This window comes from Haliaeetus leucocephalus, unplaced genomic scaffold (assembly GCF_000737465.1).
Source record: "Haliaeetus leucocephalus isolate CR32 unplaced genomic scaffold, Haliaeetus_leucocephalus-4.0 Scaffold1, whole genome shotgun sequence".
In the NCBI taxonomy this organism is placed as follows: Eukaryota; Metazoa; Chordata; class Aves; order Accipitriformes; family Accipitridae; genus Haliaeetus; species Haliaeetus leucocephalus.
The window spans coordinates 22,958,742-22,983,407 of record NW_010972437.1 but is presented as its reverse complement, the minus strand read 5'-3'; the positions used below and the strand labels follow the sequence as shown (position 1 = coordinate 22,983,407).

At 41.6% G+C, this 24,666-nt stretch overlaps 1 protein-coding gene across 1 annotated transcript in view; it reads left to right on the top strand.

The window, feature by feature from the left end:
• Positions 1-24,666, top strand: part of ADCY5 (adenylate cyclase 5) — a 218,182-nt gene that overhangs the window by 142,867 nt on the left and 50,649 nt on the right. The window contains 4 exon segments of the mRNA XM_010568815.1: positions 16,411-16,522; positions 16,701-16,828; positions 20,420-20,578; positions 21,582-21,723. Coding sequence (XP_010567117.1) covers positions 16,411-16,522; positions 16,701-16,828; positions 20,420-20,578; positions 21,582-21,723 — 541 coding nt within the window.

The window sequence follows — 24,666 nt, the reverse complement described above, 5'->3', positions numbered from 1 at the left end:
CCTAATGCATTGACCAGTTGTGAAACTTGGATCTGTGTAACTATCAGCAAAATATTCTCTCCTAGCCTCCTGTTGCAGAGATCTCCTCAGTAAGCGGCATGCAGAAGACTGCATGACCATGGCTTTGTTCAGTTATAAGATCATCTGTAAACGCCTGTTAGTCCCTACCAGTAGCTGTGCAGAGCATCTGGAAGCACAACTTGCCCTCCCACGTGAAGAGGAAGGTTGAATGTGTGAGGCAGTGGGGAATTTTTCCAGCGGAGAGATAGTAGTGACAGTGTGTTGATCCACCATGTCAGCTCATTTGTTTGGGTTTTTTTGTTGATGTTGGTTTGGGTGGGTTTTTTTTAACTTTAAGCATGATTCTTTGCAGAGCCTGATAATACACTGGCTCCATTTCCTACTCATTGTGGGGAATGTGTTGCTGATAGGAGATTACTAGGACAACCCTCCTTCTTCTGACAGCTACTTAATTTCTGTTATGTCCAAGGCCTGGCGGACCCATACATCAGCGCTGAATGCAGTAGCAATTTGGAGAGGTGCTTTGTAACATCCTGGATCACAACGGAGATGAGAGACCTATGTCACAGAGCTGATGGGATATTTGCGGGGGCGGGAATTAGGCAAAAAGACAGGAAAGACCGAAAAGCCTTGGAAAGCAAGGAGCAAATTTAGCAATTGTTAGTAATGACTGGAGGAAAGGAGATGAGAGAATGGAAAACAGATGCATACAGTTTTAGATAGTGGACAGTTATGTGCCATGGCAGTTCTGGTGGAGAGCCTCCAGTCCCGGGAGCACACACACCAATGCACTGCTGCTTTCTGCTGCGGCTGTTTCCAAAGAATGAGCTAATAAGAATCAATTTGTAGAACAAAGCAAACAAAACTTTGGCTTCTACTCAGGAGAACTTGAGCAATTCTAGTTACAGATCAGGCTTCAACAGAAGCCAAATGCAGATCCATAAAAGTATAATTATTCTGTTTCATTTGGAACCTTTTGTTCTGGATTGCATTCAAAACTACTGTAAGCCCCTTTGTGAGATTCTTTTTCTTTCCAGTCAAGAGAAAAAGAGGCCTTTTGATTTAATAGTTCTACTTTGTTTCAGTTAAAAAGGAGAAAAACCCCACGTCGTCCTTGCCTTTCTTCCTTAAGAATCTTCCGTTCTGCAGAATAGCAGCCAGCAGGTCACAGTTTAGGATGACAGGTCTAATGTAGAGACAAAGTTGTGTTACAGAATATAAATGGTAAATGATATTCTGTTTTTAAGATCTAGTACTCTGTCATTTTCAGCTGGAAACTGAGTAAGATTTTGTTATTGAAATCGGAAGCAATTACAAATTTCTTGCAAAGCCCAAAAACCTTGAAATTGCATATGTGACTTACCTACTCAGCTCCTTTTCCTTGGAAGTATGTAATGGTGGGAAGAGTAAATTGAAAATGGTGTCTTCTCTGAAAACTTAAAAACAATGGGAAAAAAAGAGAGAAAATAGTATTGGAGAACAACTGCACAAAACTAAAGCTGTGTTTAAGGATGAAATGTGTGATTTTGGAGGGGACTTCTGATTCTGAGAACAGCATAGGAGGATGAAAATACTTGTTCATCCGCTATAAAATGGCACATCTGCTGAGAATCATCCAGGGCTACACTTTTGTAATGCAGAAGCCCAGTATGGACCCCATTAGCATTTATTAGATCTGTGTATTTCACTTAAATACATGCTCTCCCCCACAGGGGGAGGTTAAGGCTGGGGAATGGTGAGGCTGAGATTGACAGTGATTTCTTTAATTTGACTTGGTAGTGAGGCTGATTAGAGCTCAGAAATGCCTGGCTCCCATTATAGAAATGTCCTAACGACTAGACCTTGCCTGCGCTGCAGAGGAATTGTGCAGAAGGAACAAACAGGGAGTGTGCACAAACACATGCGCTCTTTGTGCTGGGGACTTCTCGTGACTGCTAGCTGTATCCGCAGGGGGAATTAGCACTACATTTCGGCTGGGCTGCTACACCAAACGGGCATCTTTCTGTTCCTCACTAAAATGAAAACCCAGAGAAATTAATTAATTCAGTTAACTTTCCAGGTGGCAAAAAATTAAACACAGAGGTGCTGAAGATCTGAAGGGACACGAGTGGCGAGGCATGCCACGCTCATCCGGGAGCACAGAGGCTCGACCCACATGCCAGTGTAGGTTATCTGGATTCGGTTTTCCCATGTGCCAGAGGGCGTTTGAGGCCACATCTCCTAGGAGAGGCCCTAACCAAAGAAGGTGTCCTCATTCTCTTTTGTTAACTCTGTTTCATTTTTTTTATATGAAAGAATCAAACACTGGAGCAGCGGCTTGAATCCCACTGTCCCATGTCATAGAGCATGCTGTAATCAGCAGGGCAGAGCAGGACGCTTTCTGTCTCTGCCTCTAATTATCCTGAGTATTTTATACATAATGAGCAGCTGCAGCAGCAGGTCCTGAGGGCACCCCCATTCCCCATCCAAAATAGCCCGTTGTCCGGTTCAGGCTGGATTCAGGCAGAGGAAAAATGAGATCCATGTTTTCTCACTTCTTAGGCAAAGGGTCTTAAGAGACAGTTTCCTTGTTTGCATTCTCACTCCATTTATTTATATATAGCAGGCATTTGCAGAATACTAAGAAATCAAGGATACAAATTTCTGTGTACATTTCTGTTCCTTAAATATGTGCCAGTCTGTTGTGACGGGCCAGTAGTATTTTAGCTGGCAGGAATGTGGACTCCCAGCAGAGATTTGGCTACAGTCATGTAGCAGGCACTGCGGATGTGGTAGGGATGTTCTTAAATGCTGGGCACATATCCTTTTTTATTGGAGCTGCTGACTTAGTCTGAGCGCTGTCTGTATTTCTTAATTAAAAAAAACCAAAACAACCAAACAAAAACCAAAACAAACAAACAACCCCCCCCAAAGAAAGAAAAAAACCCCAAACCAAAAAAACCAACCCTAGTCAAGTATTCCTGTAAGATGCTATCATGAGGCTCAAACTGAAGTGAAAATTTTTCTGCTGGATTTTCTAGTCTTAGTGGTCCTTGATTAACCACAGCATGTCTGAAATAACCAGGAGGGGCAGAGGCCAGTGGGATCCTGGGCATGATTTGCTTTTGCCTTTGACGGCTGTTAACTTTTTTTCTGGTTCTCTTCGTAAGAATGCTGGTGACTGGCTGTTGTCAACAGGATTTTTTTTTCAGTTGCATAAGGACTGAGAAAATAGTATGTCTGACTCTTCCACAGTGAATGGCTTTCAAGTTAAGCCATGGCTGCAGTTATTGTGCTCTAGCTGTGACACTATAAATAAAGTTATTAACAGCAATATGTAAATGGATTTCTATTTTTGTTCCCTGTATTGTTTGCAAAATCTAGGGCAGTTATTCAGTGAGAATCATCTGCTATTTAGCGCTGAGCCTACCAGCATTTGATTCTGTGTGGGCTGCTGCTTTTTCTTCCCCCTTTCTTTCTTTCTCTGCACTGGCTTTTAGAATCCAGCTCCTTTGCAAGTTTTTTTGTTGTGGTATATAAGAAATAGAGTAGCTGTGCTAAGCATTTTCAGGCTTCCGGAGAGTGGCTTGGTACTTAAGAATAGAGAATCATCTCTTGATATCTGAACTACAGAAGCATTAAAAACAACTACACAAACATCAAATACCACAGCTGCTATTTGCCTTAGTGCTATTTGTGCATCTTGCAAATTCCAGTTTGTTCAAAGATCTTTACGGTTTGTGTTTGTTTGCGTGCTCCGTTTCCTTCTGCTTCTGTCTCCATCACTCTGGATCTGCCTGACAGCCATGGGACCTGTTCATGCTGGAAACTTGTACCACATTTATGCATGCAGTTACAGTACAGTCCCCCAAGGGAGAGCACAGATAGGTTGTTTTAGAAACACTTTACTACAGTCACGACTACTCCTATCTGGAAGAGCAAATTATTCTAATGCAAAGCATCTGTTTAGAAACCTGACTGCATCTGTGCTAGGGACAGGAGCCGTCTTGCTGTTAACATACATCCTCTGTAAGATATTTCACAAGACAGTTTGTTCAAACTTATTCCTGCTCTGCAAGTGAATTTAGCTCTGGCTTCCTTGAATCGCCTACGGGGAAAGTCCCAACCTGTTTGTCCTGTGACTCATTAGCCACAATTTTATTGCCAGCTGTGTTAGCCTTCAGATGGGCATGTGTCTTCCGTGGCACTTTAATTCCATTTCATGCAGCTTTGTGAAAGGCCACCATAACGTTGGGACACCAGCAAGCTGTGTCTCCAGTTTCACTCCTTGCTTGAAGTAGTGGTTAGTTTTATGGTGTATATATAATAGATGAATATGCAGAAGTGTTTTGAAGTTGTGACACCCGCTGTTCTGAACTGAACTGAACTGTCCTTTCAAATGCCAGGCACTTTATTTCATTTTTTTGTTTTTAGTCTTCAAGCCAAAATTGCTGCTACTGTAGTGGCATAGAAAGTAAGCAGAAATCAGATAGACTGGTTTTGCATAGATGTAGAAAGGTCTGACACAGTAACGTTCCTCTTATTTTTATGGTCTGAGACATGCTACCATAATATATATATTGAGTGGTCTCTAAGGTGGCTTTCTATGCTATAGAAAAGATCTGATCAGACTCTATTGATTTTATTGGTATTGGTTCACTGGTAAACTAATAACTGTTTACAGGAACTTCATTTGGAGATGATATTTTGTGAATATTGAAAGTAGCAAGCAAATGGCTTAGTGAAATATCTTAATACATTAACACAGAAATTAAAGTTTCCAATGGAAAATGCATGAGAAAAGCCATTTCGTTATACACAGATCTATTATTCTGGTGGTGCCAATTACAGTAATTCTCTTGAAATCAAGTTAAAATTATATGCCTGCTTCATTATGAGAAGAAACCACTGATTGCAAAAATCAGGGGAGATTCAGTGGAAAGTTAAAAAGACTTACGTATGCAGTGGGCAGACCTGCCTCACCATGCTCCCTGCTCCAGCGTCTCAGGAGAAGATTTTGTGTAGATGTTCCCTGGATTCATGAGGCCAGGATTCACATTTCTGCTTTGCCGTGGTTTTCCCACATGACCCTGAGCCCCTTTATGTATATTCTTTATATACCATGCTGCTGTGTCTGCAAAATAGTGTGGTGTTGCTTTTCTAGCACCAATGACATTTTAACAATTGCTTAATGCCAGTTCAAAGACTTCATACGCCTAAGAAGGTAGAGATGGCAATGGTCCATTTTATTTTATAAAGAAAGAAATTTGAGATGGAGCCAACTAAGTAACTGATCACAGAATCAAATGATGGGCTGTCAAAGATTAGGCTCAAGGTGTCTTGATAGCTAGTATCTTGACCAGCATAATAAAACAAAAGTGGTGTTAATGTTTTCTGATATTACAGTATATAATCTGAATGCTATAAAGTAGATTTAACACTGCTTACTATTTATGAAATAATGGACATATGAAAAGTATTTGGAATATGAGGTATGTTAGGGGCTGAAGAGGTGTATAGAATTTAATATTCCCTGTTCAAGGATGATCTTTGCATAGAAATACTCATTTAGTGAGCTGAACTATACTGCCTTTTAAGGGGGAGTGTTTTTACTGCTTATATTGATTGTACAGAATTTCATTATATTTACATTGTTTCTCCATGGCAGCTGGAGTTTTCTGTGTCACCAAAGGGAACCAAAGATAGATGTCAGCTCAAGTGCCGTTGATCAATTTTGATGTGATGATAAATCACATCTTAAAAAGGAAACAAACACCTTAACGTTAAATTGTAGCCCTCATAAAGTTGGGAGAACTTTACTCGTGAGTTGAGGATAGCTATTAATTACTGGTTCTTATCAGGTAAGGAATATTAATGTAGTGTACAATAACCAGATAACGAGTTCAATTTCCTGCAGGATTTTTTCCTTTTCGTTTAATTCTGAAATTATGGCCAATCTCCCTTCTCACTGAAAACATCATGTGTTTTATTATTAAATTTATTATCAGGTTTGTTTACTAATTAATAACAAGCTGATCCCTCAGTTAATGAGCTGTACCATTTTCTTTGGCCAGCCATTTTACCTCTCAAAATAACTAACAAAGGATTATATCTTCATTTTAAAGTTCTTCACTGATGTTGCATTGGTGTTTCTCAGAAAAATGGCCATTACAAAGTGTGCACAGTTAAGTTTCTCTATATGCTTTGGGTCCATTTCTCTTTACAGTTTCTTCGGTGTCATTTTAAAAACACAACTGCTCGATTCCATTTAAAAGTACAGAAATCAGGAAGCAGCGAGTCAACTCATTTTGACTGTTCCAAAAAGGGCAGTAAGACTCGTGTTCCCATTTTTCAGCAATCATTTTTCCCAGCAAATGGCCACTTCAGTTTTATTGATCTAGTAAGCTCCCAAACGTGAATGGTAGTTGTGTATACAGAACATCACATCACTTGTCCATTCGGAGCTTATCCATGAAACAGTCTGCATATTTTGGTACCTTCTATCCTTGGGAAAACAAGATAACTATAGGAAAGGCATAGTTGCTCCTTAATGTTTTAAATTATGACATTTATATACCAATGTAATGTTTTCATTATGTAGTGACTTTCCAGAGGGAAAACCCTGACTTACCAAAATTGCAGAGTAAATAAATGACAAAAGGACAGGACGCTGGGGAAGCTAGTGGAGAGAGTGAGGAAGAAGTAAGGTTAGGTTGAAATGACAGCTGCATGCAGAATTACTGCAGCTTTTTGGGTATGGAGTACAAAAGCATCATTGTTTCACTGAATATCCATGATACCAGGGAAGAACAGATTGAATGCCGTTTGCACAGCTATGAAGAGCTCATTCTTTCACCATCAAAGACAAAGACCTGAGCAATATGTAACAGAAAGCATCCCAAACTTGGTTAGATGCAACTTAGTTGATCTCTATCCCATGTGCCTGACCCAGGATATACGTATGAAACTGTTAATGGCCTGTGCCAAAATTTATTACTCTGTTGCCTTCTCTGACAACTGATTGATTGCTGGCACACAGCCTCTATGCAACAGGTTGTCTTTTGTTTTAATACTTGAGTTTTTAGTTGTTTCTCTTTCCTATTGCACTGCTTCTGTGACTTCAGTCACTTTTGCAAGCCATTCTCTCGAAGGAGGGCAGGGAGGAATAGTGCCAGACTCCTACAGCTGTGGTGGTAATGGATAGTCCCTTCCTGCAGAATTCTCTTAGCTCTGTCTTCCTTCTTGTTGGTTTTTGGCAGCATTTTGACATCAGAGATTGCTCTAATGCCAGAAAACAGACTGCAAGAATGCTCAAAGTGAAAAGCATGCCTGAAGTTTGAAAACCAGAAAATAACATGGCTTTTCCCTTTTTGTTTTATATGCAGTTCTGGATTTCAGGCTGTCTTGTGGGACAAATGAATCTGAGATTTATTTTGGTGTGGGTTGGATCCAGCTCCAGTTTGGACAGACCTGCCAGCTCTTTTGCACTGGTCAGGCAGACCCGGGTGAGTCTGGGCTTGCTTGGAGCCAAAGCAAAGACACATGGTCGGGGTCAGCAGTATGCATGGTTCCTTTGCGCCTTTCTGCAAAAGGCCATGTATATCCTTCAACTTTGCCTTCCTAAACTTCCTTGGGGTTGGAATAGATTTGGCATCTTTCTCACTTATATGGTTTTGCCCCTGACCAGAATGATTGGAAAAATTTCCACATTCCCATCAGTCCCTTCTTAGATACATGAAAAAGGTCCAAAGTCCCTCCTTCTTAATAACCAAAATCTCATTTAGGCCGCTTGGATTTCTTTTTTATGTTCGACAGACAGCAGCATCTAATTTGGCTGCAATGATGGAGTAATAAAATTCCTTCCACTCATCCCAAAGACATCCGTAACATGCTCCACCTATAGTTTGGCTGGTAGCCACTGCATAGCTATATTTATTTGTTTTGCCTTCCCCAAATAGTTTTTCTTCCCAAAAAGCTATTTATTACTCCTGTTTCCAGTGAAGAATCAATCTGGTTAAATATAGCCTGCTGAAATAGGAAAATCTTTTAACTCAAGATGTTTAGAGGGAGAGGGTAGCAAGCTTTTCATGTTTAAAATAAAAAATGAGTACTGATGCTGCTTAGCTATAACTAAGTTCCAATAACTGGGGTTGCTACTCATGCTTGTAAACTGCACACCTGGGAAGGTCATGGAAAAACTTCTCCCTGTATGACTGGTGCAGTCTTCCCCTTTTAGTTGGTGATTTCAGGATCTTAATTTCTTCTCATTTCCTGCATTGACAGTGAAAGACAGACCACAGGCATCAAGGTGAGGAGCACTGACCATGATGGAAAGTATGGTGCCATTTTTCTCAGAAGCTCCTGAGTGCCAGCAGGGTCAGACACTCTCAGCAGGGCATTCCCAGGAGCACATTGCTAACGTAGACAGAGCTGCAACCGCAAACGCTGAGAGTTTGTGCTGGAGATGTGCATCTCCAGCTGAGTCCCCCAGGCAGTTCTAACCTCCGGGAACACTCATTTGAGAGCAAACATGGGAAAATCAAGTAAAAGCAGGGTTCTGCAGTTTATATCCTTGCAATGAGCCTTGCTGTCGTCATGCAGTGGCTCTGCGGATGGCAGTCTGCACGTTGCCACTGGTGTCTCTGAGAGCCATCTGGTCTCCTGCTTCTTTGTCAGTTTTTACTCTGTTACCAGTTTCAGTTGGTATGGTCTTGCAGAGTGAACTTCTCAAACAGGGGATGTGGGTTTGGTTTACATTTTTGGCTACTTTGGAAGAGGGACAGGAGGCTTTCTCTCTTTTGCTGTAAAGAAAACGGTGAGGAGGCTCACACGTTTTCTGGGCTTTTGGTTTTGTAGGGGGTTTGTGTGTATTTCCTCCTGTTTTGTGTTATTCTTTCTCTTTCTAAAGTCTTGCTTTGCTTATCACAGCATTTGTGTACATACGTGCCTTCTCACCCTCTTGAGCAAGTGGGAGCCAGGATGACTGATCTTAAGATGGAGCACTGTCACGATGCATGGCGGAGTCCCACCTCCCAAGGGGGAGCTGTGACAGCTGATGTGTCACGGAAGTGCCAGGGCTCATTTGCAACAATAGTGATTTCCAATACCAAACGGATCTTCTCTGAAATGACCATATAAGTTTAGGAAAGAGAGTGTATCTTTTTACTGTTGGGGTTTTTTTTTCCATGACTGTAGGAAAAGGAAATATTTTAACCTCTGGTCTGTCTGATGTCCTGCTGTTCTGGAGAATGTTTTTTTGCATCTCTAAGGCTAAGACCTTAGCCTGTCGCATAGACATCCCTCGAGAGCAAGGCTGATATACTGTTGAGACCTGAGTTAGTCTGGAAGTAGTTTACAGCCTTTGCTGGACCAGTCACTGGGCTGACACTCAGCACGGTGATCTGTGGGGGTCACTTCACCCTCCTTAGGTGGGTTTTGCTGCCCTTGCTCACATTTGTGCTGCTTTACCTAGACATGCTGCCTGACCACGGTTACTGTGCCACTGCTGTGAACTTGTCCTCAGCTTGTTTGGGTTTGTCCTTTTGTCGTTGCTGCTATTAAATTCAGGAGGGAAAGAGCATTCTGGAATGTGCTCACTTAGTGTTTCTGGAAGCTGAAATCCCTTCTGTGCATAGGGTGGATAGAAGAGAGACCACACAGAAGACCCCCACAGTCATCCCATCCCCAAGTGGCTATAGCTGGGAAACCGAAACTGGGTATATCTTGATGCTGTGTCTATTATAGGAACTTCTAGATGAACTTAATACCAGTTTATGCCACTGGAGCTGGAAAATAACTTCTGGGCTTGCAGTGCTGGTGGGGAACTGGCTTTTAAACAGATGTCCAAGTGCAAAAATTGACTCATTTACCGAACTGCTCAAGAGATGCTCCCACCTTGGAGATATTCAAAAGGCATCTAAACATGGTCTTGGGTAACCAGCTCTAGGTGGCCCTGCTTGAGCAGGGGGTTGGACAAGATGACCTCCAGAGGTCTTTTCCAACCTGAACCATTCTGTGATTCTGTGAAAGCCTAGTTTGGTGTTAGGGGCTCGACCCAGCCCTTCAAGTGAGTGTTTTATCATCTTCATCCCAACCTGTCCTTCTTCTTTCTTCTTCCTTTTTCATAGCATGACTTAATGACATGCAACACCAACAGCAGTGGATGGTGTTGTAAAATGACAGTAGCACCCTGAGACACTGTCTTCACCCATTAGCCTAGTGAATTCACTGACAAGGGCAGACTGTGTCTACAGCAAATGGCTTTCTCTTGTTACACCTTTGCTTGTTAATGCTTGTATTTAGTGAACAATAATTATTTTTTTTATGGTACATTAACTTTTTCTTCTCTTGTAGGTGGCATTCGTTGCAGTAAAATACCATGGCTTTGATTCACATGCAGTCAGATGCACTTCACTGTTTTTATAAGTCATTAAAGCTCACTGAGTCTGGGGTTTTGTTATGTTTCCCATGCAGTGGCTGTGGTGTTTGGTTTCCAGTAACACATGGTGTTTATATTCATGACTGGCATTACCGTTGTGATGGTGATAGGGTTTGTGTTTCTTGCTTTGCCTGATTTATGTTGTGGCTGGCGTGCATGGCACGCACATGTCTTGAAATAGAACACTACTGGTTTTTAGTTTTTACGTTAGAAGCACTGATGATTTAATTTAGCATTTTGAATAATCCTGCATTTGCAGGGAAACCTGGCTGTGTCCTGTCCCTCCTTTGATGACTCTGTTATCTTCAGACATTTAAGGCTGTACTTCAAAATCATTCTCTGTAGTTGCATGTGGTTTTTAAACGTCTCATGTGGGTTTCCTGCTTCCCACCTTGTCCTAAGCTCTTCCTACTCCTTAGGTGGTTCTTTGCTTTCTGCCAAGACCTCTCCCCTTCCCACACTCTTGCTAAGAACCTTATCCTTTGCCATCTGAAAGATCCTGTGATGCTTCTGCCTTAGGGTATGTTAGCAGTGCAGTCACAGCAAGGATCACCTGAATTACAGGAGCTAGTTTTAAATGACCTGCAGTGGTAGGACCCAAGGTGCAGTGGGATGGACCTGAGCACAGGCTATGAAAGCAGCCCAAGCTGGGCAGGCTCACACTGCTTATCTCTGGGTTGTTGCACTGAGGCTTCTGCTGGTACCTGAGCTGCCTGTCTGTGTGTATCTTAACTATTCTCAGAATGCATTACAGACCAAAAAATGGGAAAGCTGAGCTCAGAACTTTGGGAATTTTCTCCTCTTGGCTCTGCATCTTAGCTGCTCCTCTCTCCGTTTCACCTCACTCTGCCTTTGCAGTTATGCGAAGCACTCTGCAAAAAGCATCTAGACATCCTGCTCATGGAGGTCTCACAGTCCACAGTGGTGGTGGTGGTTTTGGTAAGGGCCAAGCTCAGGCAGAAGCTGGTATCCCAGTGGCAGCAGCAGCTAGAGCTGTGTGCCTCAGCCTGCCCTGTGCTGCCCATCAGCCCTGGGCTCTTGGAATCAGCAAGACCCAGCAGCACAGGGATGCTCCAGTCCATGTATCCACCTTTCCTGCTCCCCTGCCTGGGGCTTGGGCGAGAGCTGGCAGGTATCAGGCTGGTCCCTAAGCAGAGGGGAGGGTGGCAGGATCTGGAAGCTACTCAAGCTCCTTATCATCTTTCTTCCCTGTCAGCGTCATGAGCCACGTAGGGCAACAGGCACAAAATTGAGCTTGCCTTGTACAGCTATGAAATCTTGAGCCAGTCCTTGCTGGAAATAGCAGCTGAAATAGGAGCTTAGGAAAGTATTCACCTCTACCCTATAACACAATTTGTGGTACTTTTCAACCAAAGTTGAACAGAAATAATTTTTTAAAAAAACTTATAAAATGAATGATAACTCCACTTTTTTTGTCTGTCTTTCCCAGAAATAAACCAGGTTTTTGTCTTTTTTGAGGTCATACCCTGGTTACTGCTGGACAAAACCCAATCAGATGGTAAATCTGAAGGCAGTGACGGAGTGGAAAATATATCAAGAGCTCTGAAACCATTACAACATTTTAATTACATGCTAAACTTTTTTCCACAAAGCAGTAGCCTTCCAGATGAAGGGACTGGGACCCAGGGCTGATAATAGTTGCTGATGCCCAGGCTGCAGACTGTGTGGTCAATCTTTTCCAGTCAGCTTCAGCTAATAGTACTTCTAAACCACTGCCTTACTTATCTCACAATATTTTATAGCTGTAATAATTATTTCATTTGACCTTTTGTTGACCGCTGTCATTTACCCCACATTTTGGCACAAGAAAGGCCTATTACTGGCATTGTGCTCCCACCAGCAAGGAAATGCCTTGCCCTCTGAGGACTGACAAATAGTTGGCTAGAGTTGTGCCCTTCATCACAGTCATCCATCACCATCATCCTTTAACAAAATCTTTTCATTGCTAAGGGTAGTCTGACATGAAAGACTGAAGTGTGGAGTGAGGACCTAAGGGTAGTGGGGAATCTGTGTGTTTAAGGCTCCTGGTCTGGATAAGATGCACTGGCAGGACTGGGAGATGCTCCTGCAACCTCACTGCATGCATGTTGTGTGTGTCAGGAGATTTAGTGGGCTTCATTTTTAAAGAAAAGCTCTGACTAAACACAGGATGAAGACCATGTGCTGTTCCCTGATGGCTATTGTAAGAGAAATCTACTTTTTTCCTAGCTGCTTCTGGGCTATTGGGTATTTTACAGGGAGAAGGCTGAATTTAAGTGTTACTGGGGCTAATAACAAAAGGAACAGAAGTGGCATGGCACAGCACCACGTACATGGGTTCCCATTCCTCCCTTACGGGTCATTAGCAGGGTTGGGAGCAATAAACCTGGTTGCTGACTCTGCTGCTGGAGCTGCAGTGCTAGCAGGAGAGTGTGGAGGGAACAGATGAGGCACGAGGAGTAAAATGTGATTTAGTGGCTTTCAGAGCTCTCTGTTGAGAGCAGAGGACATAAGAGGCTTCAGGCTGGGTTCCTGTTTGCAAGGGCTGTTTTCTCTGATGGTCATGTGCTGTTCTTTCTCCAGTCTCCTGCCAGAAATGTGTCTTTCCCCTCTCTGTCTTCAGTTCCCAGATTACTTACTGCTTTGTCCTCTGCTGTCTCCCACGTGGTCCTTTCCATACCCTCATGAGGTTTTCCATTCCCTGCAGCCCACATGTCCCAGGCAGTGTCTTCTGATAGCTCAGTGGTGTAGCTATTTGGTTGCAGAGCAGGTCACACAACTGCCTCAAGCCTGTAATGGAATATGCTCAGGTGCTTCAAGAGGTTCATAGGTTATTTGGTTAGCTGACATGGAAGAGAGGTGAGGGGATGGACAGTGCAGGTAGCTAACTTCATGTTAATCACAAAGTGTGCAAAAACTGGGTCATGCAAAGGACTTAACATGTAACCAGTTCTGAGTAGGTTTTCATATAAAGAGGAAAAGGCATGTGCCAGGTGAAGATCTTGCCCGTATTGCCAAGCATCATGTGCATGTTCAAGAGTGAGAAGAGACTTGAAGCATCTAAAAAAATACTTGCAGTTCATTCCCTTGCTTTAGATAAAACCAAACTTCTTTTCCCTTGACTTCCCTCTCAAAAATTTTCAAACTGCCTTTGTTGCATCCCTCTTTCCTCAAACAAAACACTCATTCCAAGAAGTATCTCGTGTAGTAAATGTTGGCTTCCTAACAGGGGCATCAATGTTACCTTCCCAATATTGCTACCAGCTTGTGTGCAGAATACATTTCTGATTCCCATCATGTAACCTTTCTGGATTTTATTCTTATAATAAACCCTTTTGTGGTGCTTATAATTGTAGTTTTCTAGAACTCAGCCAGAGCACTGCATGTGGAGCTGCAACTGTGCTGTCCTTGGAAGTGCAAGACAAGGATCAGGATGAAGGAGATAGATATCTGCCGAATTTGAACAAAGAGCAATTTGCTGGTCGCCCATAGACGGTTACAAGTTTGAGAAAATGTTGTAATCAAGTAGTTTCAATTTGCAAAGGCATAGGGCTCTGCTGATTACTTCATTTGCCTGGTTGAAAATACTGCTGTGATTTAACTTCTAGGAATGTCTAATCCATTTATCTGGCATGATAGTAATGGGGAATGGAGGGAGCAACCTTCAGTCATTTATCCATGTTTATTAGGACACTATGCTAGTACTAATTTTCTGAATCAGGCATGAGGAGAAGGCTCAGGGCATCCCTATGTAGTACTTTCAGATATACTCATTGCTATCTGAACATAAGAGCAGCAATTATTCTTTATTCCTCCTGTTATGACACATGGCTCTTACAACACACACATGAGCAAAGAGTGTGAACATGTCCACAAGTGAGGAATCTGCAATTTGCCCCATGCTGGAAGAGGAACATGCTTGCAACAAGACACATTTTATTACTGCCACAAGAACTAGAGACATTTCGTATTTGTACATTACATATTAACACATACTTAAGTTGCTTCATGAGCAATACAGACATCTCTAAGATTTCAGTTGATTTCAAGTATATTTCTTTGGGAGGTTTACTTTTATTTGTAAATATGTGAAATCTTGATTTATTTTTTGTGTATTTTCTCCAGCGTTTAAAAAAATGGCAAAGTGTATTTTGATTCAGACATCCCTGCATTCCTTTCTTGCTTTTTTCTTGTATATTTTAGCTTCAGTCTGACTAACAAGGAAATATTTAATGCATGCAGTATGTTTGGTTGATGTTGTATTGAAGTTGAAATGTAGAAGGAAGACGTGAAAAGCATGCCAGAATTGAAATGTTTTTCAGGATTTTTGCAAAAAATGCTTGTGAAAATATTTTTGTTGTCTTTGCTTTCTGTCTGAAGACATTGCAGGGAATTCCAACTGAAAACATAGCCTCTGCAATTTGTCTAAAACATGTTGCAGTTTTATTTTACAAATAAGAAACAATTCCAAAGTGCTTGTTATTTACACTTCTAATTGCTCTTCCTATTCAAGTACAGCTTGATGCAATAATTAACTTCAAAGGAGAAATCAGCCACTTGATAAATGTTCCAATATACAAGTATAGCTCATTAATTTTATATTTATATAAATGTGTGTGCATATATACATGTTATCTTAGATCTATATAGACAGTCTGGTGCTTGTTTTACTGAATAGTTTTAAATTTAGCATAATGGCTGTGTTTGATGGCAAATCAGTATTTTCAATGTTGTAATTATCAATGAAACAGAATCTTTTTCCAGTTTAAAAAAAGAAAATCTTTGCAGTACAGCATTAAAATCGATTAATTGAAATCAAAGAATCATTATTAATACTTGTAATTCAAATAATTATGCTTTCAAAACAGTCCATACTGCTTTCAGAGGGCTTTCCCGGTCCATCTTGGGCGGATGGGAGCAATTCACTATCCCTGTTTCAATAGCAGAGGTTTGCCTCAGTTGGCAAGGGCTGCACTTGTCGTTCGACAGAAAGTTGGGCGATGCCTGCTTGCAGCCTTACTGAGAGGAGCTCCTGAGTGCTGTAGGTGTATATTTTTATAGTGTTTCAGGGGCTAAGCCAGCTGGAAGGTGTGATACAAATGGGAGGTTTCATTTCTGTAGTTCTTTAGAAGCTGAGCGGAAAAAAAAAAACCAATGAGTGAGAAGCTGGGAGATGAGTAGAGTAAACCAGTGTAGATTTCCTTCTCCAGAGAATGAAGAGTATAAAAGCCCGATGGTAAGTCTTCACCAGGACAGCGCAGTGTGTTAGGGCATGGCCAGCCAGCCCTCCTGCGCCCAAGCCTTTGCCCCGGCAGCACTCGGTACCGTCACGCCTGGCTTTTTGCGTATATAACATTGCAGGAACGTGTCTGCCAGGCACACGGTACAGGGCAGGGTGCATGCGCGGAAGCAGACCACCAAAGCCAGGGTGAAAGCTGTGGTAGACAAGTGAAGGTTATTCACTAGAGAGGGGCTTTATTTTGTGGCTGCACTTTGACAGCAGGGGAAGCGGGCAGAGGAGTGTGGTTTTTCTGCAGGGGAGTTAAGACACAGGCGATGTTATTGAGCTGAGGGGTTGAGGAATGTGAACAAAATGGGTAAGTGTTGATTTTACAGCTGGACTAATCTCATCATTGTGTAGGAGTGCCTTGTTAACGATGGCTGATGGCATTATCATGCCACCACCAGCTCCTAGCATACTGGACATGTGGCAGGGGTGGGGGCGTGAAAGACTTGTGGGGTTTTCTCACCCTTTCTAATCTCTGGAGAAGATGAGGCTGTGCCCCTCAGGGCTTTACGTGTGATAGAGGCTGTATCATAAGGTGGCATTAGGGGTGCTCATCTCCTTGTTGCTATAAGGCTGGGATACCCATACATGCCTCCCCATCCCTAGATTTCTACCCCAGAACTTACACAAATATCAGCAACAAATTTTGTGACACTTTCATATTTTTTTTCTCTTTTTTCCCAAGCATCCTCTTTGCAGACATAGAGGGTTTCACAAGTCTGGCCTCCCAGTGCACTGCTCAGGAGCTGGTCATGACGCTGAACGAGCTCTTTGCCAGATTTGATAAGCTAGCAGCTGTAAGTTTTCTATTATAATTCTGATTTTTTTTTTCCTGTTGCAAGAATGACATACTGTGCTGGTTCACTGGATTTCTGTAAATATTCACTGCCCTAAAAGGCAAGCTATTGCAAGCATGAATATAATCTGAACACTTCTCTCTTCTTTATTATTATTATTATTATTAATTTTTTTTAGGAGAACCACTGTTTACGTATCAAGATCCTGGGTGATTGCTATTACTGTGTGTCTGGGTTGCCAGAAGCAAGAGCTGACCATGCACACTGCTGTGTTGAAATGGGAATGGATATGATAGAGGCCATCTCGTAAGTACCATATTCCCCATGGAGAATTTCGGAACAAATAGTAAGTAGATTCTCTTTCCCGTTAGGTTTTCCTTACATTAGTAGCAAGGTAACCAAGCCAGGGAACTGATGCCAGCAAAAAGGGAGACGAGCTGGAACAAGAAAACAAAATGCAGTAAAGGTTTGACAGCAGAAAAACAGACACTTGAGTCCATTACAGCCGTGTGGATATCAGAGCTCAATCTCCTGATGAGAAAGGCAAAGGTTACTGTAATTACTGGAAGTCTCATTCCCAAAGGAGGATTCCAGTGAATTACAGAAATGTGAAATCAGAGGATTAATAATAACTTTCATTCACTCTTCACTTTCCTGTCTTTAAACCAGCTTTTTGCTCACCTTACAATTCCTCTGCAAAGGTCTGTCTTGTCTAGTTTAAATAATCCTTTTCCATGTGTCCTATGCCAAAAAGGTCGGATTCAAGACTTTCTTACTTTAGTTAAATTAATTATTGAAGAAAACCATAAAGTTGGTCTGATACAAACTGGGACAGATCCATGGTGGTTTTTCTTTTATTTCCACTTACTTCCCCATCTTTATTTTTTTCTTTTAAAATTTGTTCTGAAGCTTTACCTGCTCCTAATAATCAGACTAGCAATCTTGTGTTTGTCCAGACCACTTGTCTTTAGAGACTAACAAATATGAGACCCATATCTAGTTACATTACTTGGAGGACTGCAGACAATGTTGAATATTGTTTGCGTCAGACCTGAGTTTTCACAGGCCAATTCTTTCAGAACTCAGGTAGGGAAGATTTATTTGGTCATCTTGAGTGTATGCAAGTTTAGGCACAAAGTTCAGTCAGTTTTAGATGGTAACTGAGCTGACCTTAGTATCTACACCATCCCTGGTGCAGAGTTTTTTCCCTTCTCTTTGAGTTTTTTATTTTGGGAAAGCATCTTCTAAAGTATCCATGGTACCAACAGAGAAGTAGAAGATCTCTATGCAGTTCTCCTCTCATTCTGTTCAGTAAATTGATGGAGTTTCCACTTCATCTTGATAAAAACTAGAGCTACCTATTTGCTGAGCTTGATACAGTGCATCCTTACCATTTGAATATCTGCAAGGACATGAATACACACCCACACTTCTCAGCCTCATTGTCATAACAAAGTTACATAGTTTGAAAAGCAGTGTTTTCACCCAGGAGACCCCATTCAAAGAGCAATACACAGCAGCATTCCCTTGCTTTGTATACAGTGTATACTGTCAGGACTTCCTACCTTTACTTTCCTGGTTTTAAACTCTGTTGCTTTGCACCAGTCTCCTTTTGGGGTTTGTATGCAAAACCCCAAATAAAACGAGTTACAAGTAGCTAGTTTTCAGTAGCCCTTGAAAGGATGCTATTTCTTCCACGTGAAGTACAATTAAGTGACAGGTGACAGAGTGTCTTGTCAAACACGAGAAGCAGCAATTCTTAGCCACCAGCCCTACAAAGAAGATACTGTGTAAGTTGTCCAGAAAAGTCTCACTTTCTGCACTAGTTGGCCTGATGAAATCCAGAGACCTTGACATGTTGCTGTGTAATCCCCCACAAGGCTGAGTAACACCAGGATGTTTAGACTTCATTGATTAACTGAAACCCACCTTACCTTGACATAAACATGGAGCTGAAGTGCACTCAATGTTTGTTCACAAATAGCTCTTCAGCAGCCTTTAAAACTCGTTTCCTACTTGATGTATGATGAATGCATTTAACAATCTTATCTCTTAATAAGTCTGGAAGGTGACTGTTCTCACTACACCTGCTCCCCCCCCCCCCCCCCCCCAAGGATCAAGATAAGAGGTTTCACAATTAAGGTACCCAGTAGCTACTGAACATTTGATTGCAGGCTTCACCAACACTGGGCCCTGCCTCTAGGCTGATTTCATCTGTGCACAATAACAGCAGGGAGTGTTACCCCAGATCAGAAGGATAGAATTATATTTGCTGTACTGCTGGTATAAATGAACTAAAAAAAAAAAACGGAAGGTAACAAAGGATATTTCATTTTTCTATAAAGAATAGACAAACGCATTTGTTTGCTGCAAAGTCTGGAGAAAGTCACCTTCTCCTCAACGACTCTACTGGGAGAAGTTCCCTGGTCTTGTGTCAGTAACATAGCTTGGCAGAGGGTGCAGTAGGGTTTGTAGCCCTCATGCAGCATGTGCTGTACCCACACTGCAGCTGGTGTTGTCCTTGCAAGGGTTATGGCCGCAGCTGCATTTTCATTACCCCAGTTCCTATTGCTTTCCCAAGTATTGTGATTGGAGCTCTTTCAGTTTGTAAGCCTGTGGCAACTTACCCATATGCAGCTTCCCTTCCCTGCCAGAGAACCTCTGCTGCTTGTTAATAAAAATAATGAACGTCACCTCAGCAAGTAGATAGTGAAATGTAAGATAGGGATTGTAAGGAAAAAGGATCTGTAAGAGGGTAGGAGCTGTTTCAACAAGAAGTCATCTTGAACAGTCTTTTAAGGGGCATATTACACTGTGAGGAGTGAACTAGAGTCCAGAATTGGTTTATCTTTAATCACTCATCTTCATTAATAACTAAAGCATAAATATTAGATCTGTGTTGATGTTAGGAAGTTGGGAGGACTTGTCTGTCCAGAGGATGTAATCTAGAAAGGACTAGATGAACCTGAAAACCAAAAAGGTTGAAATCTGATAGGTATGAAGTACAGCTTCTTGCTGCAAGGTATTAACAGCTCAAAGGAAAGGACTGTGCTGTGTGATGTAGGTGAATTTACCTGTGAAACATGGACATTCTGGGAATGATGTGAATAGCAGTAATGAGAAGCAGAGTTGTTCTGGTGGCCTCAACAAGACTTTCCCCTACCCACATTCCTAAATATATATTTCATGTGAACAGCTCTTGAAGTTAACTTTTGCCCTAAAAGGGCAAAACCCACAAAGTATTCCAGCAGTCATTTTGGAAGTAAGCAGAACATCCAAAACCTTATTAAAATCAGAGCTTGAGTATTTGTAGCTGCCTGTTTGGAGTGACTGCAATAGATGTGGTTCTCTGGTTTTGCTGCTCTGACTGCAGCTGTAAGCCCTGTTCAAGCTTTCCAACTGCAGTGGGGTATTTCACACACATATCATGTTTCATCTGTGGAAGAGTTGATGCTTGGTGCCGTACAGACAAATTAAGATCTCTGAAATCATTTCCTTTTTCTCTTTGCAACATGCTATTACTCTTAATGAGGCTGAGTGCTGGCAGGTTATGTCCAGCTTTGGTATGGAAATCAGAGACCAGCACTTTATTCCTTTTACTGCCCTGAAGATTTCTTTTTTATGAGTTCTCAACTTGAGCGTGAGTTCAGAGTACATGGATTTACTCCAAGGGCTCCCCTTTCTAATTAGTACTCCGCTTGGCCAGCCAGGCCATCCAAAACCAGTACAGCTGGTCTGGCTTTGTTTTGTTGTCCTGTTGGTATTGAGCAGCACCGTGTGTATGCGTGAATAATTTATGGGTCATTATGGATTTTTGTGTTCTGGGTGCAAGTTTGTGCCACCAACTACAACCATGCAGTCCTTAGTGATGTCCTTTTTTCCCACATCTCTTTTCAGACTAGTCCGGGAGGTGACAGGAGTAAATGTCAACATGAGGGTTGGAATCCACAGTGGCAGAGTTCACTGTGGGGTCTTGGGCCTTAGGAAGTGGCAGTTTGATGTGTGGTCCAATGACGTTACGTTAGCCAACCACATGGAAGCAGGGGGCAAAGCTGGGTAAGTTGCTTCATCAAAGCTGTCGTGTCAATCTGTGTGTTGTTTTGTGTCTGACATGTCACGGTGAGGCGGGGAGGTGGGGGACAGAGGTTCAGAGAGTCTGTATGCCTGTAAAATGAACTGTGGGTGTAGTGTTCCATGTCTACATGTATTTGGTTACAGAAAGTCTACAAAATCCCAAGATGGGTATATCCTTCTGTGGTAAGAACTGAATTCCTTCTTTGTGAAACAAAGCTGACAGATACAGCAGAAATGAGCAGGCCTGTGCAAACACTAGCAGAGCTGGTCATGGTTACAAAGAGATGTGACTAAGTTAACAGTGTTTGCTGGAGAGCATCCCAGCTATCGATAGATATTGTATGAAGCGTTGTTTCAGACCAGCCTTTTGTTTTGAAACATTCCTGTGAGAGAGCAGAATCTGTTCTTGTTTCACCGCTGTATGGACCAACTGAAGACTGAGTTGTTGCAAAGTTCATTCCGTGAGATAATCTTTCTATGTGCCTTTCCACCTTTTCTCTGCGCTGGAAGAAAGCACAAGACTGTGGTACTTGATAGGATACCTCTACAAGGCACTGTTATACCACAGTGATTAATGTGATACAACAAAAAAGATACATGCTACAGTATATTACATGTGTCTGCTGAGTAGACACGTCCTTGTCAAGGGCCTGTGTTTGCCAAAAAAAGTGTATCTATCTGCTGTGTGTTAGAGCAAGGTGAATAAAAGAATGAGTGCTTTATATCTAAGGAGGTGCTTATAAATGGATGTATAAGATGCTTAACATGAAAACCTCTCTCTTTAAGAAGATGCCTCCTGGCCTGCTTCCTTTAAAACAGATGAAACTCCTGTACTACATCTGTAAGAGTAGTGGCATGGCCAAATAAATTGATTTTTATTGCTTGTTTGTTCCAGTACATGGAACCTGTCACTGACATGAACTGGATTTTTAGGTGATAACTTTTCAGAGCCTACAAAACTGGCTTGTCTTTTGTCTCATTCAAGGCGCATCCACATAACAAAAGCAACCCTGAACTATCTTAATGGAGACTATGAGGTGGAGCTGGGCTTTGGAGGGGAGCGCAACGCTTATCTGAAAGAGCACAGTATTGAGACTTTCTTGATTGTACGGTGCAGCCAGAAACGGGTAAGACCAAAGAAACTAATGCATTAAAAAATTTTAATAACTAGATGGTCTCCAACACACTAAAGTAGAGTGAACACCAGCCTTTATGGATAAGTGAGTTGATTACATGACCTTCAGTGCCAAAAATTTGTTTTTCTTTCCTCTTCCTGAACTTTTGCATGTGTAGCTACCTTCTGCATAAGATTTCTGCACCAAGTACTTTCTAGTTCTATCAAAGAAACTGTCCTGAGTTGTTTTCAAAATCATTTTGAAGAATGTTGTTAATATAGATATGTATTTTTTCAATTAAATTTGATACTTGTACAAGTTCTTAAAGAGATAGATTAAAACCACAAAGATCCCTTCTCTGTCAGATTACAGACAGAGGTCTTTTTGTCCACCTGCTCACCATATTGCAATGAACATAAAGATTAGAGCAGTTCTTACCATTACTTTTCAGCCTCTGTTTCTGAAGAGGGGAAAGTCTGGCCTACTGTAATGATGGATGACCACTGGGACAGTGGAATGAGATCATACCTACTGCTATGACATGGGTCAGGCTGCACAAAATAAGGGCATTACTGACTTGAACTTGAGTCCAGTCAAACTCAAATGGACTTCAGCCAATATATCTTCTTTTTGTGACACTGCCAATGACAGAAAATAGGTTGATGTTATCACTCGCTTGTATTCTTTTAAATAATGGCAGACTGTAATACTAGAAAAGGACCTTTTTGAACATCTATTTGAGCCTAGCCAATAATATTTCTCTAAGTAATTTCTGCACTATAGACACCACCTTCCTATTCACAGTACAGGCAAGCATATAAAGATTGGCCTGAATTGAAAATAATTTCAAACATTTCTGAATCTAAGACCAATTAAACCTTTCCACAGCTGTAAACATGACTACTATGAGATTAAATGAATTAGTTTTTGTGACATATTCCAATAACATGGTTGATTTGAATAACTATAACACCTATACAGAAATACTTTGTTGCCATTGCCTCATTTCCTGAGAGAATGGAAGCCTCAAATCTCCATAATGGATATTGTGTAAAAAATCTCCAAGAAGAGCCCTTATCATCTGCTGAAGAGAGAAGCTGATGTTTTGGTTTCTATCTGCTCATAAGATAAATCTCATTAACAATTGTCAATCTTCAAAAGAGGATTAGAGCTTGCAGTGCAAGATTATTGTTTCCTGAGCATCACTGCCTGTCAGTGGGCCAGCTGATGTTTATACCTAAACCACTGCTTCTTTGCTGGGTAAATTTACAAACATAAACCAAAATACCCTTATGGTCAGGCCCCATCTCTTGGGGTGGAGAAGCTATATTGACTTCTTAAATCATGCACTCACCAAGCTGTCTGTACGCTCTTGTGGAGAACTGAGGGTTTCTCTGGGGAGAAGAGGAAGACCTAAGATCAGGATTCTGCTCCTTGCTGGTATAGACAAAAAACTCAAAATCACAGATCACTTGGGGCTTGACTTCATTTTTGAAGGCAGGGCTGTCTTTTGACTAGGAGACTGGACAAAGACTCAGGAGAGATTTGGATTCCATTCCAGACTTAGATTTTGAGGAACTTGCATCTTTGTGCCTTGATTTGCTATGGTAAAATAAAACGGGTTCTCCCCTCCCTATTCTTTCACTGCTTTATATGTATTCATTGCAGCTCTGTTACATGGTGTAGCCCTCAGCTGAAGTCTCTAGGCACTACTGTAATGCTGCTCTAACGTGCTGCATCCCAGAGTAGCTAAGAATTGGGACATGTGCACAGCCTATGTAATTATTGGGCTAAATTGAAACATAAAGCAACTGCTACCCCAGATCATGGGTATTAGCGTTTAGCATTTGAGGGGCTCCTGGTTTGCCCATACTGCTGCAACTTTCTTGCTCCCATAGCCACTTTCTATCCCTTTGTGAATAGTTTAAGGTTCTCTCCCTCTTTAATAACTCATTTTCACATAATATGAAGATCAGAAGTGAGAAAAGCTTTCTCCCGTAGTCAGCTCAGTCAGTCTTGAATATTTTGCCTGATGCTAGGCAAAGTTCTAGCACTTCACTTTTTCCTTCCATTTCTGCTTGATTTTAATGACTTCTTGTGATGTATTTAGCCAGGTTTTTAGTTCAGTCTGTTCCAGTAATGGCCATAAATGTTCACCTAACTTAGTTCTGGGTTCCTGTGAGTCGTGTCTGGGTCCCTGCTGTCCTCACACACAAGGCACAGGATTTGCATGGACCTGAGAGCAGATGCATAGCTGACACAAGTAACTGTTTGCCTGAGCTATTCCTCAGTTCACACAGGCAGGCTTGAATTATCTGGATACCTAGTCCATCAGTCCCATAGCCATCAAAACCCAACAATACCAGGAGTTACAATGAATGTATAAAACGTAACAGCATCTGTTCCATACCCTTTCTGCTTACTGTTGCCATGGGGAGCCATAACTTTGAATTTCCTGTCTTTTTTTGTTTATTTGACTTTTTCATCATGTTAATGCCATTTCTTTGGCACAGAGTAAATGGGAGGAACATTTATCTAATATTTTTGTTCCAGGAACTCAGACTATCTCCTTCTTTGAAATTACAGGGGTTTTTCTTCTTAAGGATGCTGTTAACTGAAATATATTTAGTTGAGTTTTAGGGTGGGAAGAGCTAAATCCTGATCACTCAGTCTTTAAATAACATCCCTAGAGCTGAAAATGTAGTCCTTGTTTTCTATCTGGTACACAGAAGAGTTGCTTTCTATTGAAAGAGAATAAACTGCAAAGTTTTAAAATCCAGTCTGTTTTGGTTTCTCTCTCCTCATCTTTACCTCCAGATCCACTTTTACATTTCTGTTTGCCTTGTCCTGTGATGATGCTGCTCTTGTGGGTGAGCGCTTACCTGTGAAGAAGACAGTGCTCAGATACCCCAGAGCAGTGCAGAAGTGACTTTATTATTGCAGTGTTTTGTTCCC